At 33.1% G+C, this 18,644-nt stretch overlaps 1 protein-coding gene across 1 annotated transcript in view; it reads left to right on the top strand.

The window, feature by feature from the left end:
* The window catches only part of mura (ring finger protein murashka), a 30,125-nt gene extending 11,931 nt beyond the window's left edge, over positions 1-18,194 (top strand). Inside the window, exons 4-9 of the mRNA XM_072544357.1 lie at positions 1,577-1,864; positions 4,562-4,773; positions 4,852-5,121; positions 5,249-5,532; positions 7,093-7,390; positions 11,645-18,194. Coding sequence (XP_072400458.1) covers positions 1,577-1,864; positions 4,562-4,773; positions 4,852-5,121; positions 5,249-5,532; positions 7,093-7,390; positions 11,645-11,707 — 1,415 coding nt within the window. The 3' untranslated portion in view covers positions 11,708-18,194. The remainder of the gene's footprint in view (positions 1-1,576; positions 1,865-4,561; positions 4,774-4,851; positions 5,122-5,248; positions 5,533-7,092; positions 7,391-11,644) is intronic.
* The last annotated feature ends 450 nt before the right edge of the window (positions 18,195-18,644 follow it).

Here is an 18,644-nt window from a genome sequence, read left to right on the forward strand (position 1 = left end):
GACATCCTACAAAAAAAAACTTCGTAAACACTTCGTAATTCCAAAAACGGTTTTAGGGATGGGTATGAACAGACGATACGAGTTATGGTACATTTAATAGAGAATTCAAATATAAATACTCGCCAACTGTGCCAAAATACAGAGTTAAATGCAACAACATACAAGAACAAAATAAAAAAAATCACTCATTTAAAATTTAGGTGCATCAGGAATTAAACGAAATGATTTTTAAAGAAAAATGAGTTTTGTAATGTAGGCGGAAGAAATGTTAAGTCGAAACGTAAATTTTTTGAAAAATATTGTATTTCTGACTAATAGACATTTTATCGCAATAGGTTCATTAGCAGATTATCATTATTAATGTGATGAAAATCTTCACTTATTTCGAGTTACGTCCCAGAACAAGTGGTCGTTGAACATTTGGAGAGGCATTGTTGGATCATATGTTACTGGAACTTATTTTTCCAAACGGTTACTGGCAATGAGTATCATAGGTTTTTAACAGGCGAGTTGCTTGGCTTGTTAGAGGATCTTCATTTGTCCCATAACACAGGATAATATGAAAATTCGTACACAAAATGCCTTTGACAGTGTTGGACCTGAAATGCTATAGGGCGTTCGGTATTTCTTTATCAACCGTACATGACTGTGTGTTAAACATATTGGACAGCTTTTTAACATTTATTAACATAGTTAATAATGCATTTATGAATAAAGCTTATCTGTTGGGTAAATATTATATATGGTAACATAATGAGATATTAAGTTCAAATTACTTTTTTTAATTTTGATATTTTGATTTATGTTTATAAAATTAGATTATAATTTTTATAATTTTTGTGTGATACATTCCAGTAGTAACACAAAACTTATTTATAAAAAAATCTACAAAAACATGGAATCTATAGTTTTTGTCTAAATATCTACAAAACTAAACACGCTATGTACATAAAACCTAATATCAAAAGAAAGGTTTTAATATTTTCTATAAAATACAGTACTAATATAAAAGGTGTTCTAAAAAAAAAGAGAAAATTTTGTATTTGAAAATAGTGATCACACTGTATATTGTATGGCTCGATTTCAAAAATATCAAATTATTTAAAAATAACTTTACACTAGAAAATCTTTGACATATCACTTTCATTTTCATTACCTTGGAAACCTAATCGACAGCCCTTTAAATGTTACCGTTTTATTCAATAAAAGTGTAAAATAAGTAGGCGTGTAAAACCTTAAACAAACTCTTCATATTTTTAAAAAATATATTCAAAAATGCTTTAATATACAGGGTGTTCCATTTAAAAAAACAACTTGGTTCATTCCGTTATTTTGACTAACACTGTATAATCTAAAATAATTTTAAAGTATAGAAGTCTTTGTTATATATCAATTTTGTTTGAAACATTTTTTTACATACTCCATAGTTTAGCCATAATCAAAGAAAGCCAGAGGTTTGGCGCACCCTGTATAGCAGAAGTCCCGAGGACTTGTATAGTAGTTTTATATAATTTATCAATATTAATTGAACACCTCATACATTTTCAAATTTAATTTCTATTTTGCTCCTTCACAGGACATCAACACCAAACCCTACGTGTCGTCTCAATGCCTATCGGACACGGTGCTAATGCCGGAGGCCAGAGTTTCCACCCTAATCCTGGGGTTCCGGTAGGAAACACTGGAGATCGTCGCCATATTCCCAGCTTGGTCGATAGACGTCACATCTCTCCACCTCTGCATATCAACATCTGCGAAAACGGTAATGGCATGATGAATATGAACACACCCCCAGCTGAAGGTCTACAGATGCACCCAAGAGCCATGATGGACTTTTCTCACGGAAGAAGGAGACACGGGATAGGTATATATGTTTTTAATTTTTAATTGCTTCATAAAGATGGCGTTTTAATACTTGTCTTCTTCAGGTATACGAGAAAATATGCCAAAAGTCCTCTAAATACCATGTTTATACCTAGCCCCCACAGGGGCGATGAAACACGTAGGTATTGAAATCAATTTTAAAAAAGTCAAACCTGCTGAAATGGCATTTTGGTAGAGGGTTGTGATTATTGTGCATGAATTTGGTAGAGTGTCTAGAAGTTTTAGTGGCTTAAATTTACATCGGAGAATATAATTCAAATAACTGATATATTATAAAGGAATGTAATCGTCAAACTCATGAACCATGGACTATGTTTTTCTTCCGATGTTTTTCGAGCTTTTAGATTCTTATGTTTCCTTGTTTATGCTTTTTCAAAGTGAAGTTTAAATTTTAAAATAACTGAATTGTTTGCTTTTAGATACTTTCTTCTAGCATTTTTTTTATTGCTTCGTTTTTTCCTCTACTCATTGTTCCTTGTCGTTATTATTAACAGATGGACTACTATGTTTTATTTTGACCCAATAATATTAGTAATGTAAGCAAGAGTCAAATGTCACGAACGAATTGTGCTAAAAAGTTTAGAGTTGGTCTTCAACTATATTTTATGTATCTTTACTGGATACTACATTAAAGATATGTATTGTTCTTGGTATTAAGAACATACTACTAAACATATAAGCTGTTAATTAGTGATATTGTTGTTACTTCTGATATACTATATAGTATATATAGTACAACAGCACCATATAGTATACAGGGTGCGGCAGAAAAACGGCCAGTTAGAAATATCTCCAGAACTAAAGTTAACTGAATTAGGAAAATTGGATAGAAGACGTTTTGAAGAGTTAACTATTTAATGAAAATATCATCATCTACACCGGAAGTTGCGTATAACTTCGTTTTTTTTAATGGGACACCCTGTGTATTTTTAATTTTAGAAGTATTCAGGTTATTCTGAACATTTTTTGTTCCTATACCTATTGTGACCGTTTTTGAGTTATCATGGTTTTTACATGAAAATTACACTTTTCTACCATGTATATAAAGCTCAATATCCTCTAGTGTAATTTGAATAAAGGTTTACCTTCCTTAGGAACGTATCAAACATACACAGCTTTATCATTTACAGTGTAAAGTTGCCTTTTTCATTATACAGGGTGCTGTCAAAGTTGGCATAAAACCGGAATCCTAAATTTTCGCCTAATTCCTTTTTTTTTTAGGGACACCCTGTATGTGATTCATTATTTTAGAAGAATACGTTTCTCACTATCGATCGTATTAGTATTCCCTATAACTATCTCTTGCAGTTTTCAAATAAATTAACTTTATACATTTTTGTCACAAAACATTTATTTATCAAGTAGCTCATGGAATATTCAGTTCAACATTTATATCCTGGAGATTATATAAGACGTATAGAATTTTATGAATGGGTTTTAATGAAATGCCAAGAAGATCAAGATTTTACAAAAAAAAAATTATTTGGTGTGATGAATCGAAGTTTACAAAAAATGGTATGTTTAACCGCCGTAACTGTCACTTCTGGAGTGACGAAATTCCTCAACTCATATGGGATAGTAAATTTCAAGCGTCTTTTTCGTTTAATGTTTTTTGTGCTATGAAAAATAATAATATATTCGCTCTCATTATTTATGACGAAAATTTGAACGGAGAATGTTATTACAACATTTTAAGGCACATAATTGTATCAGCACTGCACGGTTTATATAATAATGAAGCTAACGAGGCTTGGCTTCATCAAGATGGAGCACCGGCTCACCATATTCGAGGAGTTGGCACATTGCTTAATGTGCCAGAAGACCTTAGCCAAAAGGTTACACGAACGAAAGGTCCGTTTCTCTGGCTACCAAGATTCCCAGAATTGCCACCGTTAGACTAAGATATTTGGGGATATGTTAAAATATGTTAAAAATAAGGTATTCTCTGAATCTGTCACTACTAAGGAAGATATTATAAATAAAGTTCTTCAAATAGATGTAGAATTAATATCAAGAGATAATATTTATTTTTTATTTTTTATTTAGTGTTAATATTCCTCAGAACTTTAAATAAGTTGAAAGTAAAATTTGTAAGTTAAAAGTTATGATCTCTTCAGTGAATATTCTGTGTAGTCTTTTCTCTCCTAACCAAAATCTAAATCACACTATTTTACTGCATTCCATTTCTAGAAAGGGCGATCATGCAGTAATTTTGCCAAATTTTTGTTTGTCATTTGTTCTTTGGTCTAAAGCAAGTTAGACATTGCTCCCAGTTTGTCTGGAATCGTTTAGGGCCCAAATAATTTCTGCTGCTCTATTTTATATACTAGGGTCTTTGTAGGATAAGCTATATTAGGAGATATTTTATTATAACATAACACATAAGTGTTATGATTGTTAGTTACCTAAAGAGTCATACATTCAGAGTGAAGGAAAAAAGGAGATGATGCTGCAGATTTCCTTTTTTTTATATAATTTTAAGCAGAAAATTGTTCATAAAGGTTAAAAATATAATGAATAGCCGATATATTAATTTGTAACATTGTCCGATGCAGTGACTAGACACTTTGCCGGTAGTAAATATTATTCTTTCCAAAGATACCGGAATCATCTCTTAACCTAGAGGAATATTTTCTGAACCCTGTTGTTAACGGCAAATCCAAATTGTGATTTTCAGATATGCGGATGAGCCCGGTTCATTTCCAGCAGCATTCTCCGCCATATTATCGGCAGTCCAGTGATGAGTACATCAAAAGTGAAAGTCCATCTTGCAAACGTAGACGTTTGTCCCGCTCCGGTCATCATATTGACTTAAATGTACAGCCTCCTTCACCACCTCGCAGGTCTCCCAGGCAACATCCTCCATCCACTTCGCATCCTCCAATGCAGGTAAGGAAAATACTGGAAACGCACCCAAAGATCTTGTAAAACAGGTATTGAATATGTGATTAATTGCTTTTTTGATAGGTCCCAGTGACAATTCCAATGAACCACGAAGCAGTTTGGAGCTACACCACAACCCCACACGTGTCTCTATGCACAGTTCCACCGAGCGCACCGCCTCACATGCACAACTGTCATTTACATAATGTATACGCCGCTGTACCGCCGCTAGTACCACAACAATTCCCACCCGGCTGTCTCCCCCATCAGACTTTCGCCACATTCGGACCTCCAGCACCTAGCGCAGTTCCTGTGCCGCCTCAGCATTACTCTCATCAACGTATTCCTCCACAGGTACGTCTAAAGATTTGTAGCAAAGGTAACGGTTTATTTTATGTTGTCAAATCTTCAAAGAAGAGACATCTAATGCTACCTCCTTATACGCGCTTAAATTTGTTATAAGTATTTATCTTTTTTACAGAGACCTGACACATTTGAACTAGATCTGCTCAATGAACATCACCATCATGCTCACACTCATTCCGCCATTCATGGGGCATCTTCACTTCATGTACCGCCCATTCAGATGTCTTCGCCGGCTTCTCTGTTCCTCTCTACAGAAACTCGAGGTGCCTCCCCGTTGGATATTCTACACGCTAGTCGCACACGTCAGCACAGAAATGCCCGTTTGCTGTCTCAAAGGACCCGTTGGCATCACAGTCCTCCACTCATTGCCGCTCCCGCTGGGTTTTTACTACATTTCTTGTAAGTATCGCAATATTGTTTAACTATAAAACTGCGATGAATTACTGACTACATTTAAGGATATCAAAGATAATATATACTTAAACTTACAAAATTCTGTTAGTGGGAAAGATCATAGTTTGTTAGGTTTTATAGTTTATACTACATAATAAACAAAATACGTATAGGTATATACAAAAGTAACCTTAAATTTACAGATGATCGTTCTTATTGCAGATAGCTTTGATCAGGCACAGATAATGCTCCAAGAACTCCATACTGCCACAAAAAGAGTTGGTCTTAAAATAAATTTTTTAAAAACACAATTTATGACAAATTTAGTCCACAACAAAAACATCTCAGTAGAAGACAAAAATTTTGAGCCAGTTGACTCCTATAAATACTTGGGCCATGAGATCAGAATAAGTCGAGACAACCAAACAATCGAGCTTAAAAGAAGAATAAACCTCGCTTGGGCTGCATTTGGAAAGATGAAGGATATTTTTAGGTCTAAGATTCCAATGTGTCTGAAAAGAAACGTATTTAATCAGTGTATTTTGCCAGTGATAACCTACGGCGCAGAAACCCTAACACTCACAAGAACAACAGTGAGTAAACTACAAGTTGCGGAAAGGGCAATGGAGAGAATAATGTTAGGGATTTCTCTACGTGATAGAACACCCAATGCTACTATACGCAAAAGATCAGGAGTAGCAGACGTTATTGAAAGGATAACAACAGTAAAGTAGAACTGGGCAGGTCATGTAGCAAGATCAGTTGATGACCGGTGGACAAAAAGAATTTTGGAATGGAGACCCCGAATACAGGCTAACATAAATAGAGGTCGACCCCCAACGAGATGGACAGATGACATAAAAAGAGTGACTACAAATTTTATTCAGATGGCGCAAAATCGGACTAAGTGGAAAAGCATGCGAGAGGCCTATGTTCAGCAGTGGACGTTAGAGGCTAGTTGATGATGATATGCAAAATAAATAAGAATCGAATCATCTTAATACATCTTTTTTTTTAATTATTTCTAAGTAGGTTTGATATTTTAAATTCGGAATTGCTGCTATGGGAAGCATTACTTTTTGTTAAATATATATATATATATATATATATATATATATATATATATATATATATATATATATATATATATATATATATATATTGCTTTATTGAGTTTCTTGAACTATACTATATTTAATTTAAAATTAGTATTTCTTGGGGTTAGGTTCAATAAATAATATTAAATTTGAAACTAGATTTTATTGTGCCATTTAAGTCAACGTTTCGGCAGGCAACCCTTGCCTTTGTCAAGATTCTAAAATATATAAGATTGAGAACAATATATATATATATATATATATATATATATATATATATATATATATATAAATATATATATATATAAATATATATATATATATATATATATATATATATAAATATATATATATATATAAATATATATATATATATATATATATATATATATATATATATATATATATATATATATATCTCGGTAAAATATACAAATAATGAAAACTAAAGCACTATTTTTCTTTTTAGTACAATGTTCTCAAACTCGCCAATGTCTCCATTCAGCCAAAGCAGCTCAGACACTACTGAAACTGAAAACTACGAAGCTCTTCTCAATCTCGCCGAGCAGCTGGGCGAAGTTATCCCTAGAGGTCTCAGCAAGCTTGAGATTGAGCAACTCATCAGCTACAAATACGACGCCGAGACCCACGAAGGCGATCAGACCTCCTGCGTAGTCTGCATGTGCGACTTCGAAGCTCGGCAAGTGCTCAGGGTTTTGCCATGCTCACACGAATTCCACGCCAAATGTATTGATAAGTGGTTAAGGGTAAGTGAAATAAATAAGTTTATCAATAAGTTATATATAATTCGTTCTGTTAAGCTTTGATCTTATCCGTCATTTAAAAACTAAATAGTTTTGACTGTTTCCACCGGTGTTTTGGTATTTTTTTGCTACAATTCGACGGAATTTTCCATTAAATATCTACTTAAGCAGAAAGCAATAAGTATTAAGTATTGTCAACGTTTGTTACAATAAATTAGCGACAAAAAAAAATTAACAGTATCATTTGGTTAAGTATGCGATTTTCCATCAGAATAACGTAGCTATCTACGCTAAATCTCTTGAAATGTTTCTTGAATTATTCCCTCGTTCGTCTTATTCTACCGATGTGGTCCTTAGCGATGTCAGTATGTTTCCAAAGCTGATGAGATGCCTCGTCGTTAAGAAATTTTTTATGATTTGAAAGTATCTACAGTAAATATTGAATTCGAAGACAGTGAATTCATCGAACTAAAATGAAGACATTACTAATTTGGAATATCAGTATAATAAGCATGTTGACTATAATATATAACAATAAAATGTTTTTTTTACAAAAAAATACTTCATCCACAAAAATATCATGTAGTAGTTATAAATACATAATAAAGAAGTTCATTCAAATTAAATTGAATAATAATTGATTTGTTTAAAACTCTTTCGTGAGCCTTTGGCAGGTGTTCGCAAGAATCCAAAGGACATTTTGCCCTGTTTCATAACGATGGATGAACCTACCTCCGAATTATTCTTCCCAAAAAAAAAACGGTCAAAGAATGGACACATAAATTTTTTTGCCATCAGAAAAAGTGTGAACCGTTTTCTAAGCAGAAAAATTTTTATCATCATCATCATCATCAGTCCTTGATGTTCTCTACCTTGCATCTCCGACGTATATCTGTACTTCTAGCTCTTTCTCATAGTGTCTTAAAATTGATTTTTCTAAGTGTTTTCATCTTTGCTGTTTCTAGCATTGTTTTTGTCCTTTCTGTCAGGTCGTGTTTCTGCCGCGTATGTCATTATTGGTCTGATGACTGTTTTGTAAATTCTGCCATTCATTTCATTCCCTTTATTTTTATTTCCCTACCTTGTTTTATTCAGGCAACCTGCGGTTCTATCTGTTCTATTCACTTGATCTTCCACTTCTGTTTCGAGCTTTCCGTAGCTAGATAGTCTGATGCCTACAAATTTTAAGTCCATCACTTGTTCTATTATATGACCCTCTAGCTCTAATGTACATCTTAGTAGATTTGCTGTTATAACCATGCATTTTGTCTTTTTTTTTTGGAGAAATTGACATGCTAAGTTTTTTGGCGGTTATATTAAATTAGTGTAACATATGTTATAAGGCATCTTCACCTATAAGGGGAGATTAGGATTGCGTCGTATGCACAGCAGATTATTTTAAGTTGCTTTTCTCCCTTTTGGTATTCTTTTTTAGTTCTTACTTTTTTTATTTTATACATGATCAGGTTGAACAATAGAGGACTCAGTAAATTCCCTATCTAACCACATTGCCAGTTTCAATTGGGTCAGTTAGTTCTTCTTCTACTTGTACTGTTATTGTGTTGTTCTGATAGATATTTTAGATCGTTTCGTTTTTATTATTCCTGAAGGTATATCTCTTGCGTACAGTAAGTGGATAACGTCCTTTAATTTGACCATGTCAAATGCCTTATTAAGGTTCATGAAACATAAATATGCCTGTTTGTTGTATTCTAATGATTTCTCTTGCAGTTGCCTCATTATAAATATAGCGTCGGTGCATGATCTTCCGACCTAAAACCTTGTTCTCTTGTTAGTGTTATAATCTTTGCTCTTATAACCATGCATTTTGTTTTTTTTTGGGAGGGGGGGGGGAATTAACATGTTAAATTTTCTGGCGTTGTATTAAATTGGTGCAGCAAACATTGTAAATCATTTTCACTTTGAGATAGTAGTATTGTGTCGTCTGCATAGCAAATTATTTAAAGTTTTTTTTTCCATTTGGTATCCTCTTTTAGTTCTTGTTTTTTTTTATTATTTCATCCATAATCAGGTTGAGCAATAGAGGACTCAGGAAATCTCCCTGTCTTATCCCATTGCCAGCTTCAATAGTCTTTTACTTTAGTGTACATTTATTGTGTTGATTTGGTAGATATTTTCGATCGTTTTGATTATTCTGAAAGGTATCTCTCTTGCGTACAATAAGTTTATAATATCCTTTAATTTGACCCGGTCAAATGCCTTCTTAAAGTCCACAAAACATAGATATGCCTGCTTGTTGTATTCTAATAATTTCTTTTGCACTTGCCTCATAATAAATTTAGCGTCGGTGCATGATCTTTCCGACTTAAAACCTTGTTGTTCTTCTGTTAGTGTCATAATTTCACTCAGTTTATTTGTTATCACTTTGGTTGTTAATTTTAGTGTTGTGTTAAGTAAATTAATTACCCTCTACTTCTCCGGGTCCGATTTGTCTCCCTTTTTGAAGAGAGGTATTAGGATGCTTGATCTCCATTCTTGTAATATTCTGTTTTGTTGTAATATTTTTTGGATTATCTTTAATAGTTGTTTGATCAAAACTGGTCCTCCTTACTTTAGGGGTTCATGCGGTATTATGTCATCTCCTAATAATTTACTATTTTTTCATTTCCTTAATGCTTTCCTTACCTCTTCCTCCTCAATGTTTGTTTCTTCGTTCGTCGTCACGTTTTGGTGATTCATTCGAAAGTAGTCTGCCCATGTTTCCTTCTGAATGTGTTTCGGTTTTTATTAGTTTGTTCATGTCTTTTTTTTTGTCCTCTGATCATTTTACATGTGTTTTGTTTTTTGTGTTCCTTAAAAGTCGTGTTGCATCTGTTTTGAGAAGCTCTGCCAGTGTTCCCTTTTTATTTGTTTAAAGTAATTGTTTCATTTCTAATTCGTTCATAGAGGTTGTATGCCTGTGTTGTGTATAGTAAATGAAAGATTTTGTAATATGAAATTTTATATTCCGGTTTTTTAAGCGTACACGCCTCACCTGGAAGGGATTGTTGAAGGCATTGAATATCATGGAATCGCAATCATTCACAGTGAAGTGAATTCGTTTCGTCCGCCTCTCCCGCCTGGATATATGACAGACTAATATGTAATTCGTTACATAAACAGTTTAACCGTCATAATCTTAAGGTCGGTACACATATACGAGCCAAACGGTATGCATACGGTATGCGAACGCTATATTCATTAATGTGTACGCAGAAAAAACCGCTTGCGTACTGTTTCATCGTGACTCGTCTCGAACCAAATTGTTGCGGTTTATTCCACGACTTCAAAGGAAGCTCGTCTTTCAGTTTGGACGGCGCTTACTAGACGCCGCGAACATTTTTATTGTCTCATCAAATCGACATTGTGTGAATGACGTGTTACTTCATAGAGAGACGTGAGAAAACAGTAAACTGATTATTGTACATATTTTTATTTTTGTTAAACAAGCAAAACAGAAACATAAATTAGTACCCAAATTATAAATAAAATGAATCATTTCGCACATGCGTGTTCGTTGTTGGTTTGTCGCTTTCCATGGATCTATATAAGTATGCGATCAGTACGATATAGAATATTTTTCAAGGATCTGTACGCGTACGGTACGTATACCGTTTGGCTCGCATATGTGTACCCACCTTTATGATACTGTACTACGTTCATTCCCAAGATAAGCTCGAGATGACAGATTCAGACACGTGATCGGTGGGTCGTGTCTTCACAGCTTGTTATCGATTAGGAATTAATGTCTAACCAATGACAAGTTGCGACTACACGAGGCAACCACCGATCAGTATGACCTCGAGCTGTTCTTGTAATTGTATAACTTACTGTGTAAAAAGTTATCAGAATTATAAATATATATATATATATATATATATATATATATATATATATATATAAATATATATATATATATATATATATATATATATATATATATATATATATATATATATATATATATATATATAGGTATAGAGTTTTTAGTGCGACATAAATGCGATTGAAGAAAACATTACTAAAGTCAAAACTATGTTTAAAGACCGGTTTGCTATTTAATTCTATAAAATATACAAATATTTTATAAATTTAGAACATACTTTAGAATTAAAGAAATCTTAGTTAGAATTTTTAACTATCTCTCAATACCAAATAAACTGTAACTTGGTAACGTTATACCTAATGTGGGTATTATTTTATAGATCTATGACAATTTTTTATTTTATTTACATATTCTTTTTCTTTTGTTTTTAGTCAAACAGAACCTGCCCCATCTGCAGAGGAGATGCTTCAGAATATTTCACGAATAGCGAATAGAATGTTTTGCCTTTTTCACACAAATTACCACTTCTATATATTTTCAAGACAAAATAAATATCACCAATTGCAACGCTTTAAGAGTAATTTTCGTGTCAGGTGCCATTAGTTGCCAGTAATCCTAGAGTAAATGTCTTTTATTTTCTATTAATAATATTAATATTACTTACTTAGTGTTGTTAATTTTTAAGAATGCAGCAATATTTAGGTGTCTCTCGTAATTAGATTTATTTCTTTCGTTTATTAGTTAAAATTAGTTTAAAATAATGTTTAGTGTATTCCGTCCTACGTTATTCGAGATGATTTTTTGCATATGTCACTTCGTAAGTTCAAACTTTTATGTTATAATATTGTAAAACTTTGAAGCAAAATTTTTTCGAAATAGTTTATCGGTGGCTTCTCGCTGTTACAGTTTTTATTTTGGAAAAATATATTATATGAGAAAATGAAAACGATCAGAAACGACGAAAAGTTTTAATAGTTTTTTATTTTCCTCAATATAAATTTTCCCATAAAATAATTTGAAAATGTTGGTGTTTGTTGGTGATTGGGCAAAAACAAAATTTTTTTGCACAATCTCTTATTCTCGACTAATATTCAACAATATTAACAGCTGGAAAAATAGAGCAATGAACAAATGTAACACAAAATATATGATCATTGGTAAAACTACTTCAGAAAATAGAGATATGTAAAACTTATGTATGAAATAAAATATATAAAACAAACAACTTATCTTTAAAACGAAGATATTTGTGGGCCATAATACTGCTAGGTGTGCCGAATGACATACAATTAAAATGGTTTTCATACATACATTTTTTAACACTGCTGTACGAATCTTGTCTTACTGTTGGTTTAACTGGAAGCGAATGAACGAGGTACTTTGATCGAAACATCGGAGAAGGGCTGAAACGAAAGATATACAAGACTGTGGTGAGACATTAGTTGATGTATGGCGGTGAAGTGTGGCCTTTAAAAAAGATTCACTAAAAGAAGATGGAGGTAGTTGATGAAATTGTTACGGTGGATATTGGGTAAGACTAGAAGCGACAGGATCAGGAACGACTTGATTAGGGAAAGAGCAGGGGTAACTACAGTGTCAAAAAAAGATTCAAGAACAAACTGCAACGTTTGGTCATGTTAGACGTAGAAATGAAAACTATTTGGGACGAAGGATAGAGCTGTTACAAGTTGATGTAAGGAGAGGTAGTGGAAAACCGAAGATGGATGGACTGTGTAGCAGAAAACTTGAGAAAGAAATGTTTAAGTGAAGAAGACTTGAGAGAGAAAGCTTTAGGTGAAGTAGACCCGATGAAGAGAAATTAGTGGCGACGAAGAGTAAGGAACAGCGACCTCAGGAAAGAGAAAAGCTGAGGAGGAACAAAAAGAAGTACAAATCTTGTCGCAAACCTCCCCAAAGTGTAGTCTTTTAAATCACAATCGAATTATTTTCTCCAAATAGTCGATATCATTTAATTTGAGAGATATTGTTGGGAAATACCGCACAAACATTACTGTAATTATGATTTTGATTCCACCAAATAAATCATTAAGAAATAAAGTCTCTTGCATTGGGTAATTCATTGTTACATTTCCTTTGATCCTTTATATAGTACGTGAGTATTTAAAACTTTGAAGCGGAGATTGAATGAAAACAAAGCCTATTAAAGATGTACTGTATACAAATTATACAATATCTGAAATTTTTTCAGTTCATTACTGAAATAGTCTTTTGAATTGTTTGCACGCCGCTCCATAAATACACATTTCTAATGGACTGGAAACTTTAGTAGTTATTAAGGCAGCATAACCACAGAACTTATATTTCAGTTACAATGTATAATTATGTTGAACATACGAATTTGCACATGCCTTGAATCATTTTGACATTTCCAAAAATGATACAAAAACATATTTTGTTTTTTATCTTTTGTGCGATGTAATCTGTGAAGAGTTTTTAATCTTTTTTTTTTCAACTATTTTGTAAACAATACATTTTAGATGTTTTACAGATTTACATGTAAATATCTATTAATGCTATAATTTTTAGTAGTTTGCCAAAAATTACAAATTTTAGGTGCAGGTTATTTTTTTTTAATGCAATAAACATTTTTTATTAACAGATAAGTAGTATATTAGCATATTTCTACACATGTTTCGATATTCTCTTCTGCCTTTTTGTAAACCTTAACCCTTTTGACCCCACTGTTTTTCTTCACGACAAAAACTATCATTTGGTTATATAATGTGGTTCGGTGGATTAAAAAAACAATTTTAGATTTAATCTCACCAGTAATAGTACAAAATATAAGCAAGAAAATATTTCTACAAATGGTAAGGAGTAAAGCATTTTTTTAGTATTAAGGAATAAGAGCCCCGACAACTCAGAAAGAAACTTATATACCCCAATAGCATATGAATTCGTAAATAAGATAATTAAAATAAAGAGCTGCTAGACAAGGTTGTGTGTTTTTCCCAACTTTATTTAACGTGTACTCGGAAATAATATTTAACGAACCCTTGGAAGGACGAGCAAAAGATATGCAGATGGCATAGCGATCATGGCTGAAAGTATCGAAGATCTTCAATTCCTTATAGATCGAGTCACTAGAGAATGCTCCAATAACGGACTTGGCATAAATACATCAAAGACAAAGTTACTTGTGGTTAGTAAACAATACGTTGGTCCTATACAACCAACTGTCAACAATGAGCCGATTACAAAAGTTATCCATTTTAAATATCTAGGATGTTGGATAAACGAGACATTAAATCCTGATGAAGAAATTAAAACTCGTATATAAATTGCAAGAGAAGCATTTATGAAACTTAAACCTATACTGTACAATTCACAGCTGAACTTACAACTAAGAATCAAGTTCCTAAAATGTTGTGTATAACAACACTAGGAATCCTAAAATTTCCTACATGTCGAAACTAAATTCAAATCTTTACCACTGTGCTTTCTAAAACTTGTAAAGAAGACAGATTGATGAATTAGTCGGCAACTGCATATGTCGCTCTGATGAGACCTAAAGATATTGAAATATGTATAAGCGGCTTGCAGATGCCCTGCATCGAAATTAAAATCAAATACCGTCTTTCTGTTATGTGTATCCTGTATTACTATAAAGATGTGAAACCTGGATTATGAAGGTTAATATGATGAACAAATTAGAAGCCTTCGAGATGTGGTCATATCGTCGAATGCTCAAAATATCATAGGTTCAACGCATTTTAAACATAGAAGTCTTAAATAGAATAGGTCAAGGCGAAGATGACTTGATGACGATGATAAAAAAGAGAAAACTTAAGTATGTGGAGCATATATGGAAAGATCGAAGGAAAAAGAGGAATTGGTAGGAAGAAATATTCATGGCTCCGAAACATTCGTCAATGGACTGGCATATCAGTAGATGAATTTTACATGCCACGCAAGATCGAAAGTAATACCGGCAAATTGTCATGGAAGCTATCATTGCCTAATTTGGGCACGGTACTCAACGAAGAAGATACCATCGTGAGTTAAAGGAAGATTTTTTTGATCATTTAAGCGAATTTCTATCTAAATCATACAATCCAGAAATTTGGCCACCCAAATCAACTCCACCCATACAGCAGTTGTAAAAAGCTATAGCTTCTGGACAAGATACTACTGCTTTCGAATCATCAAGTCCTTTACGTTTTACACTAGTTAAGGTATCTGTGTGGCAATTACTCAAAAACAGTGCTTCCTCAGTGTCTTGCCATTTCGTTCTAACTCCTTTCCCTCTTTGATTTCTTTTCCACTGTAAATATTTATATCATGTGTGTGTACCAGTATCAGAGTACCCATGTCTTTATTCCTCTTTTTATAGGTTTGTTCGGAATATATTGTTTCAATGTGCTTTTGACTTTGAAATTTTTCATGCTTTCATCAATACTTTAAGCAGAGCTGTCTGGCCTGTGTTTCTGAAAAGTGTACTAAACAAATTCATCAGTATAGTATGTTTTTGAAGTTTTTCTTGTTCGGGCGATTCATGTACAATTTAGCTAGAAGCACCAAACATGTTTCTTAAAATATTTTGTTTTATAAGCAGTCTTACACCCTTCTTTAAAAATACTTTATTCGGAACACCAACAATATTACAATACTTGTTTACAATGACAACTATATACTTCAAAATCTCAAGTACTTCCGTTATTCAATGTCAACAACCTCCGTTTATATCGGTTTGTACAATTAAACCTAGAGCTAAGATTAATACTATTACAGGAATTAATAGTAAACTCAACAGTCTTCCGGGTTGAACCTTGAAGATCTCTCATAAAGAAAATATTGTCCGCTCCACCCGTTTATCAAAATCCTACTGTCAGAAATGTTCCCACCAACCCCTTCGCCTATCTCCACGCTAACCCCCACGCCAACCTCCACCCAAACCACGTCACCGTCGACGGTATAAATTACCCGTCCTCTGTTCCCAGTACCAGTAATGCATTGGGTAGTGATCACTGTAGTAGTGTCTGGGGGGTCGGGTGACTTAGACCTCGGAAGACCCGAAGAAGGCCTCGAAGAGGATGTCGAAAGCAATGATAATCGACGCGGTTGAATTCCTGTAATATTTTAGTATTAATCTTAGCTCTAGGTTATATATATATATATATATATATATATATATATATATATATATATATATATATATATATATATATATTTTACGTTTTAGACATTACTAGACATTTCGGAATTTTTCGATAACATCTTAACATACTTTTTGTATATCACGGAACTGTCGTAACACTGCTCCCTCCATTATAGTTATTCGTCGCGAATAACTGGTCTATCAGGAACCGATTAAAGCCAACAGGGTGGATCAGTTCCATGGTATGAGGATAGTCTCTCGATATGCACTATATTGGGTTTATTTCTAGATAAAACCTGGATGCAATAGATTATATCGTTTATTTTCTGCAGGACGGTGTACGGGCTTTCCCATTTTCGTTAAAGTTTCGGACAAAGTCCTTTCTTACGTGTGCGATTGTATATCCATACTGAGTCACCCCTTTCGAATGGCCTGGCCTTGGCTTTTTCACTTTGAAGCTTTAAACTTTTACGAGCAAATTCGTGAACTTTTTCCAATTTTCCTTCCAAATTTTCGATATACGTCAGAGATGGACGTTCTTCTTCGCAGGGAGGCAATCTTCCGAAGATTAGATCTTGAGGAAGCTTCATTTCTCTTCAACTGATCATCATTGATGAAGAATAACGGGTTGCTTCATGTTTGGAACATTTGTGGGCTACAACAGGAATAGAGGAATTAAAGTATCTAGCTGCAGCTTAGAATTGAAAACGATAACTTTCCCATGCTGTTTGATCATCGAATGTGCGTGGTTTTCTGATTCTGCTGAATCGCTGCCAGGAGGATATCGATCGACAGAATCTTCACTATCTGTATAGGTTGGATCTTCAGAAATATCGCTATTGGCAAATGGATCTTCTTGGTCTAATTCTGAATCATAATAAAATGGTTGACGAACTTTGTACATCTGCCTGAATCAGTGGTAGACGTGGGTTCATTCTAAACAAAAAAAAAAACTATTTGATTGATTAGTCCCACCGAAGACAGTCATTGGAATTATATAAATCAGAACACTACATTTACCATTTTTTTTGTATAACCTCGGTTTGTTTTTCAGAATATGGTTTAGTTAAGTGATTCTGATGAGGTTTACTTATAAATACAAATCAGCATTAAATCAGCTGTATCAGTTTGGTTGAAATCAAACTGAATGGACAAGAACTATTATCAATAAAAAATATAGGTTAAACGAATGATGGTTTGCCTATGACTTAGATACATAGCCGTTTGGTTTTAAATACTACTACGTTTAATTTCAATGTAAAACTGGGCTTCATTTACCTAATACAATTTTTTGGATTTCGGATTGAAAGTTTTGTCCCAAGGGGGTCGAAAGCGTTAATATTAAATTTTTTTTTATGTTCAATCTCAATTCGTCTATTAATCTCCCATTTGATATTCGTATCGATCGACATGTTTTAATTTAGATTGAACTAGATAAATATCTCCTCATCAAATAAATGCTTGTTCATCAGCGCCCCCTATTAGTAATATATTAGATTTGAAGTTTTTATTTTTCTAAACTTCCCGTAACAAAACATTTGCACTATTAAGTTGAAGTAGCATTACAAATTCTTTCAATTTTAAAACCGATAATCCTACAATCATGCATTTTTCACAAGGCAGCTTTCTATACCATAATAAATTCAACTGTTTTACAATTGTTTATAAAGTGTTGATACAGATGATCTCAAAACAAAAAAATCATGCAGATTACATCAACACAAACAACACTAGGACGTTTGAACTACTTATTTTTAGTTGTATTGTTTTTATTAGGTAAAAATTACGAGACACCTGGTGTGAACTTAGTTGTACTCGTAAAAAAAAGAGAAGTAAAAACCCAATAATAATGTAACAAAAAAGCTCAGTGCACATTTTTTAAACCTTTTTCTTTCGATGTTATCTCGAACATAGAGTTGAGGTGGCACCGTTTAGTATTTGATAGAAGCTGTAAAAGGGGAATTTTCCGATCACCATTTAAACTTAGACGTGGATGTAGGGTATGACTATTTTTATGTGTGCTTGATTTTTGGAAGTTTTTGTGGAATGTCTTAGATGACGTACTTTTTGGAAATATATAATTTTTAACATTTGCATATGCATAGTGCTAAAAAAGTGATTGCAATTATGCATAAGATAATATGTTAAATGCAAGTGAAGAAGTAAAAAATATAATACACTTGATTACATTTATGTTATATGTCATAACATATGCTGCACATATGATGGGATTAAAAAAAAAGAGAAGATAATGGGAGAAGAAGAAGATGAATAGAGGCCACTAATTGAATCTTAGAATAAGACAACAGATC

The sequence above is a fragment of the Diabrotica undecimpunctata genome, chromosome 1 (genome assembly GCF_040954645.1).
Source record: "Diabrotica undecimpunctata isolate CICGRU chromosome 1, icDiaUnde3, whole genome shotgun sequence".
Lineage (NCBI taxonomy): Eukaryota > Metazoa > Arthropoda > Insecta > Coleoptera > Chrysomelidae > Diabrotica > Diabrotica undecimpunctata.